This window comes from Nematolebias whitei, chromosome 6 (assembly GCF_014905685.2).
Source record: "Nematolebias whitei isolate Nwh7 chromosome 6, NemWhi1, whole genome shotgun sequence".
In the NCBI taxonomy this organism is placed as follows: Eukaryota; Metazoa; Chordata; class Actinopteri; order Cyprinodontiformes; family Rivulidae; genus Nematolebias; species Nematolebias whitei.
Genome location: NC_056503.1, coordinates 47992535 through 48000865, shown reverse-complemented (window position 1 = coordinate 48000865; position 8331 = coordinate 47992535). Strand labels below are relative to the sequence as shown.

Genomic DNA, 8331 nt, shown 5'->3' with positions numbered 1-8331 from the left:
AGGGCAGATGTTGGAGGTCTCATTCAGACCAGACCAGTCTGTCCTTCAGTCCTGGATCTTCTCTGCTGGATGGGAGCAGATGTTCTAAAACCTGTTTATATTTTCCAGCGTTGATGGAGTCTTTCCAGATGTATAAGCTGCCCATGCCAGAGACACTAATGTACCAACATATCATCAGAGAGGCAGGCTTTTGAACTGAGAGCAGATACCAGGCTGGATGGTCCCTCTCCTCTTTAGTATGGGGAATGTGGCGTCCATGTTTTCTGCAAATAATTTCAAATTTAGATCCGTCTGACCTCAGAACAGTTCTGGACGTCACCTCAGTCCATTTGAAACGAGCTCTGGTCCAGAGGCCGTTCTGGATGATGTTCACATCTGGCTTCTTCTTTGTCTGATAGAGCTTTAAGCAGCATCTATGGATGAACTGTGTTCATATGATCTGTGGAAGTGTTCCTGAGCCCAGTACAAAACCAGAACCAGGTCTGGTTCTAATGAAGTGTGGCCCCTGAGAGCCTCGTCCTTTGAGCTCGGAGATTCATCAGATTCTTCTAATCTGTGGATCAGATTATGAACTGGAGATGATGGAGATTCACACATTCTGTTTTTATTTACACTTTTACACACGACCTGAAAAAGAACCTGAAGCAAACCATGTTCAGTTTCTTCTTGGTTGAACACCTGAACGTTTCCGTTTTCCTGAACAATTCTCACTGGGGGGTAACCTTAACTAAAGAATGCAAACGCAGCCTTGCGTTGCTTTTTAGACAGGAACAGGTTTTACCTGAGCCGTGGCAGCGTCCACCACCTTCTTACTGACGAGATCGGACTTGTTTCCGACCAGCAGCCTGGAGACGTTCTCGCAGGCGTAGCGGTCGATCTCGTCCAGCCACTGCTTCACGTTGTTGAAGGACTCCTGGGGGAAGGACGCAAAACACAAGAAGCTCTGAGTTTAATCTTCAGACTTCTTAAGAAACAGGCGAGATAAAGTCTCTGACCTGTTCGGTGACGTCGTACACAATGATGATGCCGTGCGCTCCTCGGTAGTAGCTGGAGGTGATGGTTCGAAACCTCTCCTGACCGGCTGTGTCCCACTGAGGACGTCCAGACAAACAACACTGCGTCAGACGGTTGGTTGATGTTTATGAGGGAGTCTTCAAGCGTTCTGCGACATGTCTCGGATCCTAATGTCCTCACGGGAGTCGGAGGCATCTAGTCGCTTGAATTTTAAACAATTTTTTAAAATTGTGCAACGAACTTTCTCTTGAAATAGTCTCCGAGTCGTTCCATCTTCAACCTGTCTGCAGGAAAACCTGTCGTCCAACATTTACGCCAGCAAACATCATACCGGTAGTTATTGAAAAGCCGGTCTGCTAATCTTCATTTCTAAGATTTCCTTCACAACAAATTTGGATTGCTGCCAAAGATGCAGGTTTTTAAGCTTGCAGACAAAAATGGACTTTATATTTAATAAACTGGTCGTTCCAAATGTGTCTGCGCGGCTCACCGGTCACTCTGTCAGAAACACTGCTAACACTCACAGCTCTGTGAGGTAACACATTGAGCTACAAGTAGTTATTACAAGCCTTAAAGAAAAGGTCATGTGACACTAGGCCTGTCGCGATAAACAATAAATCAATTAATCGCAAGATAAATGAAAATTATCGACCTCGTTTTCATTTATCGGCTTTACCGTTTCTTCGTGTCTCTCTCTTTCTACTGAAGACACTGGATGAGAAAAGGCTCAACTCCGGTTCTTCACTGACCCCTCTCTTTCTCTTTAAAATCCGTTTTAACGACCCAAAATCACGTTTCTGGATCGTTAAAAGCAGCTAAGCTACGAGCTAAGCTAACAGGCCGACCTCTAGAAGAAAACCTCCGTTTTGTGGAAGCTCCAAAAATTCACAGTTGAAACTCGTGCCTTTGTGTAAAAAGTTGTTTTTCTCAGCAAAAAGAAGCTGAGAACTCGTTTACTGATTTTTTAAAATAAAAGCTTTGTGTGAAAAATGCTACGCTAAAGATGAATAGACCGGCTGTTTGTGTTATTCACTGGACACTTTAGACACCGTGTGTTCACTTTTTATATATATTTTATACTTTATTCACATCATATATCTATTTCTGTGTGTTTTATAAACTGTGCTCACTAATATATTTTATCAGATAGAGTTGGAATACTTGTTTTCTTCATGTAGTACAGCACTGAGCAGGAAGGAGGGGCCCACTAACTTGTTTCTCTGTAGACAGAAACAAAGAACAAAGGTAACTTTCGAGACTGGCACCAAAAGCCAGTTCAAACTAGTTTTTACTTGAAAGATAAGAAATATGATGGTGTGGTTGCCATGGTAACCAGAGATTGATTAGATGGTCATCCAATAGGGGAAGGGCCTCCTCCGAGGAGCAGGCGGGTTCATGAAGGGCTTATATTATCCTACAACAGGAAGTAGCGTCAGACAATCTTGAACAGAGCGACTCCTCAGGTGAAGTACGCTGCTATCGTCTCCTGAAATGCATTTCGGACTTTTGTTTTCGTAATGCTTTAACTGTGGTGTGTATAAAAATTCTCTTAAACTAAGGTGAGGTCTCCTGTGAGTTGCCTGGTCCGGTCTACGAACACGCGGAGGGAAGAACCCCTCCAACACTAAAAAGCTCAAACCACGCCGAGCATCTGCCATTTTTAGAACCAAACAAAAAAGGAAAGAGAGACAGCCCATGTCACGTCAAGGGGCCTCCCTCCCATTTTTCTTAAAGAGGCACGCTGCTCGCTCCCTCACTATCCATCCTTCGGTTCAAATGGTCTTATACTGCCATCCAGTGGTAAAAAAAAAGGTACTACACACAAATAAACAACATTTCTTCTTAAATGTGATATTGTCACATTTCCAACAATATTATCATTTATTGCAATAATTTCTGAGACAATTAATCGCCCAGCAAAATCTGTTATCGTGACAGGCCTATGTGACACCATGACTGTGTGTGTGAGAGTAGGCGGGGCTTAAAGCCCCAAAACTCTAGTGCACAGACTCTGGTTCCAAAAATACAACATGACAGCTTCTGTAAAACTGTTCTCGTTTGCTTTAACTCTGAACAACCAGAGAATTTGAAGAACTTGGTTTGTAATAAATATAGTTAGACCAGTTCAAACGACATTAAATGAGCAGTTTTTGAAGGATTGCACATTAACTGCTGCCTTTCATGCCAGGATTTGAAGTAAAAATCTTGTGTTTTGGATGAAGGCAGAAAATTTTCATGTATTTATTTATTTATATTTTTAATTTTGGTTCTTTTAAAGCTGCAGGATTTATCTGACAATTGTGACAGAATAATGGATAAATGAAAAATGTGCCATTACTTTTAATTTAACTCACTTTTTTTTTACAACATAGAAATGAGAGTCATGTTTTTGTCACCTTGATCCAAAACATCTGCGCTGTTCTTTGTTTCCTGCAACCCTCAGAGGGCACTCGGACGCTTAGTTTACATCAGCTATTTAAATTTAATTTAAAGTTCATCAGCCAACATGATGGGGCATCCAAACAAGAATTTATTTCTTTCCATCACACCAACGGTTTATTTTAAACTCACAATCTGCAGCTTCACGGTCTTTCCGTTCATGTCGATGGTCCTGATCTTGAAGTCCACTCCGATGGTGGAGATGTAGCTCTCGGTGTAGGTGTCATCCTGCACCAAGTGGCTCACAGTTAGACCTCCAATTACAGCATATTAATAAAATAAACGGGTCTCAACCATCCCTACCGCGAAGCGCAGCAGCAGACAGGACTTCCCAACTCCAGAGTCACCGATAAGAAGAAGTTTGAACAGATAGTCACTGAAAAAGACACGCGAGAAGTGAGATGGCAGCTTTTAAAACCAGAGACGAAGGACCTGGTCCCAGCTGAGGACCAGAATCTGTCAATATTCATCAATAAAACACATAAAGTGACCTTGGTTTTTAAATGTAATATGGCAAATTCTCCAGGTATAAACAAAAATATATTTTTCCCTAAGACGTATTTCCATATTTTATAGCCATCCATCATTTTATCTATAAAAGATCCTACATACAGTACAAATCCAACGTTATAGCCAATAATTAAAAAATAAAAACAAACTACGTGTTTACTGCAGGTTCACCAGTAAACATTTCATAGGCATCAACAAATAAAATATTAAGATTACTAAAAAAAATAAAACCATCTTCTTGGCTGCAAAGTTTTACTCACTGTCACAAGAAATTTGCATTAAAGTTCATTTTTTTATTTTGTTTTTGTGTTAAATAAGAATAGATGGAGATTTGACCTGTCTCAGAGAGGTGGGCCGTCCTGATTCATTTTAAATGTCAAATCACCGGCTGGATAAAATGGTAACAAGTGCCATATCTGGCCCACGGGCCTTGAGTTTGACACATGCTCAAAAGACTACAATACCCATCATCCCCAGGGGCCTAGTGATCCAACAACAATGAAGTTACAACAGATTCTGAGTCAATAGAAGCAGTTGGATTGTCTTGGTGTGAAACCACAGAACTGAAGCATTTCATTAAATGTTCTGAAGGTTGTTGATCTGACAACAAAAAACAACAACAAACAACAACAAACAACAACAAACAAGGCCCGGCTGCTTCACCGTTTTAAATTCCATCCTCACTGTCCTCATCTGCAGCCTCTGCTGTGTATTTCAGTGTGTACTGCACAAATATTTGTACTTAATCTAAAGCGTAACACACAGTAACAGGAGAACACTTACTACTCAGGATTCATGGTCGGCGAGGTCGCTCCGCACAACAAGATCCAATCAACTTCCTGAAATTAGACAAACACAACGTCAGATGTTCTGGATGGATCTCGTCTGACGAGCCGGTCAGTGTGTGTGTGAGTGTGTGTGAGTGTGTGTGTGTCCTCCAGACGACAAAACGGCAGAAGAAACTGTAGGTTTCTGCCTCAGGAGCTTCACGTGTTTTATTTATTGATAAGGTTCAGCTTGGGTTACACTGAGGACAGCACCTGCAGCCAACACACACACAAACACACACACACACACACACACGCACACACACACACACACACACACACACACACACACACACACACACACACACACCCACCCACGCACGCACACACACACACACACACACACACACACACACACACACACACACACACACACACCACCTGACCACGTCTGCTGTCACCTGATCAACTGTAGCAACCAGCAGGAAGTTGTTCCCTCGGAAACATTAAAGAAGGTTTCATTCATTTCTTCCTTTTATTCGTTTTAGTTTTGGGACCTTTGGGTCCAGGAGGGAACCCCAGACCTTCTTCTGCTCAGCAACACTCCCCAGCTCCTCCTGGGGGTCTCAGGAGGTTCAGAGGACACAGAGTCCCTGCAGGGAGTTCTGGGTCTGCCTCGTGGTTTCCTTCCAGTGGGACGTTCCCAGAAACCTCCACCTCAGTCGACATCTTTGGATGAGGAGGAGCGGCGGCTCGTCTCCGGGCTCCTGATCTCTGAGCAGCAGAGCTGTTCGAAGTTTTCCTTTTCAGGATGGTCTGTGCGCACCTGTGCACACCTGTGCACGTGTTCGTAGTTGAGCGATCCACTCAGAAAGCTACATGGTGATGCTTCTGCTCAGAAGACAAGAAGAAGAAACCAAAAGTCCATGTGGCTGCTTAATATTTAAGTCTCCTCACTCAGTGATGTCACCAAACAATCCATCATGTTGTTTTCTTCTGGTCCTGGATGGACACTCAGGGGACAGCGCGCTTGTCCCCTGAGTGGACTGGCGTCCCAGTGTCTCAAGTGAACCGGACACAGAAGCAGAAGCACATCTGATCCCTGCAGAGGAAGCTGCTGGTACCCAGGGCTTTGTGTTGGATCAACTCATGAAGTGATGGTTGGACCGTGGATTCAACTCAACTCACAAATACTTGATTACTCCCAAAGGGAAATTGTTGTGACTCATCCTGGTTTCATTAAAGAGTTGTTCTAGATGCTGTCTGCATCTGCAGCAGTCCGTCTCACAGTGGAGCCAAAGAAACTAGCTGCAGATGCCGATCCGTCCACCTGGACCCAGCAGACATCTTGGGGAGCAGGACTGCCTGAGTACTGGACAGATCTCCTCCCCAAGCGATGGCCACTCCTCCCAGCAGCCTGCCGAGCACCTTGTCCCTGCAGATAGAAATGCCGGTGTCAAGGGACGAGTCCGGTCCTCTCGATGTCACGAGCCGTGTTTCCCGCCACCTCCAAGATCTCGGAGGTCAGGCACTCAAGCGCCGCCACCAGGTAGATGGGAATGCATCCATGGCACCTCCTTTTTCAACTCATCTAGGATTTGGAGCTATAGCTGAGATATTATATGAGCTTGTGAGATGTTAATCAGCTGCTCCCAGTTGTAGAAAACCACCTTGTTGTTCTGGTTACGCATCGTAACAAATGTCCAAAAATAAAAAGGTTTCAGTAAAACTCCTTCCAGCTGCACAGCATCCGATACCAGAGGAAACAATCATCCGACAAAAGCGATTTACCTACAGAAAAAAGAGGAATTAAAGTTTTCAAATGCAAAATTTCAGAATGAACGTAATAGAGCTGCTCCAACAATGATCCAAATGAGTCCAGGACGGAGTCGTTAAACCACTTATTGAAACGTGAAATGGACTCCTCCTCGTGGACAGCGTTTCTTTTTGATCTGAAGTTGCTCATGTTGCGTTTTGATCATTATTCTCAGTTTATTTTAAATCTTCCTTCAAAGTTTGGATTTTCCTCCACGGTTTCTGCTCCTGTTTAATCTTTCTTTCCTTTCCTTAAACTGTTTGAACCAAAACTAACTTGTCTTGATACGTTTTCTCTCTTTTTCTTCCTTTCTTTTTCACTTTTGGCGCCTTGCTTTGGTCTTCTGTTACAAATAAAGTCCAGTTGTTTTTGTTTTGAACGTTTTTTGAACTCGTCATGTCCTGGATGACTGAGAATCTTCACCAGCCTTGCTTTGGTATTTCTTGGTGTTTATTTGGCGAGTCGAGACGAGATGATGACCTTGTGTTGATCTGCATATGACAATAAACCTAAACATTATTCATCTCCTCGTTCTCTTCCTTTTGTCTCCTTTATTCATTCGTCTGTCTCTGTGTCTTCACTCATGATCAGTCTGTCCCGCTCCTGTTTTTGTTTTCATTGCATCAACTTTATTTATTTTTTGCCAAGCATTTCTTAAATCAATCTAAATATTTCTCCTTTGTTTCTTGTTTTCTCCCCATTCTTTTTGTTTGTTGCTTTTCTTTTCTTTTTCCCCCGTTTAATTCTCCATTTAGCATCCCCTGCCTTTTCTCTTCCTCCCCTCTCCAGTTTCTCCTCCTCTTTTTCAGAGCTGGGGATTTGTTTTGTTCAGCGTCGGCTCCCGTGTGTGACCCTTTGGTCACGGGAACGAGCCGATAGCCGAGGGCCGAGGGGACGTGCGATGGCTGAGCAGCTGTGCTGGGGTCAAAGGTCGGCGGCCCTGATGATGGCCTGTTGCCGGGGCGGAGGCGGCGCCGTAGCTGTTGCCACGGCAGCAGCAGGGTTTTCTGAGCTCCCAATGCCACACAGAGGTGGGAAAACTGGGGGAAGGGACCAAGAGAAGGAGACGAAACAAGGAGAAGGAAATCAACAAAGGCAGGAGGTTGGAAAGCAAGAAGGAGGGCGGGAACAATAAAAAAACAAACCCGTACAGCTCGGAGGTTTGATTAGTTTGTCTCCAGCACGAACACATCAGTTGGTTTTCTGAAGGACAAATAAGTAAGATTTTGTTGTTTAATTAGAAAATAAATAAAATAATTGTTGGAGAAAAATATTCTCGCTTTATCTCACTTACTCAAAAGGAGCCACACTCGACAGCAGGAGAAGATTTTTAGCTGGTTTTTACTTGCAAGGACAGATTTTCAGGACAAGTTGCACAGATATACAGGAAGTACACCCAAGTATACAGGAAGTGCACCCAGGTATACAGGAAGTACACCCAAGTTTACAGGAAGTACACCCAAATATACAGGAAGTACACCCAAGTATAAAGGAAGTACACACAGGTATACAGGAAGTACACCCAAGTACACAGGAAGTACACCCAGGTACACAGGAAGTACACACAGGTATACAGGAAGTACACACAAGACATACAGGAAGTACACACAAGACATACAGGAAGTACACACAAGGTACACAGGAAGTACACACAGGTACACAGGATGTACACACAAGGTATACAGAAAGTACACACAATGTACACTGGAAGTACACACAGGTACACAGGAAGTACACACAGGTATACAGGAAGTACACACAAGGTATACAGGAAGTACAACCAGG

The 8331-nt window shown here is 43.6% G+C and overlaps 1 protein-coding gene across 1 annotated transcript in view; it reads right to left on the bottom strand.

Annotated features, from left to right (window-relative positions):
- The window catches only part of LOC119410799 (ras-related protein Rab-1B-like), a 6475-nt gene extending 1715 nt beyond the window's left edge, over positions 1–4760 (bottom strand). The window contains exons 1-5 of the mRNA XM_037677720.1: positions 4747–4760; positions 3757–3829; positions 3586–3681; positions 996–1091; positions 782–913 (exon numbers count right to left, since the gene is read on the bottom strand). Coding sequence (XP_037533648.1) covers positions 782–913; positions 996–1091; positions 3586–3681; positions 3757–3829; positions 4747–4760 — 411 coding nt within the window. The remainder of the gene's footprint in view (positions 1–781; positions 914–995; positions 1092–3585; positions 3682–3756; positions 3830–4746) is intronic.
- Positions 4761–8331: the final 3571 nt, after the last annotated feature.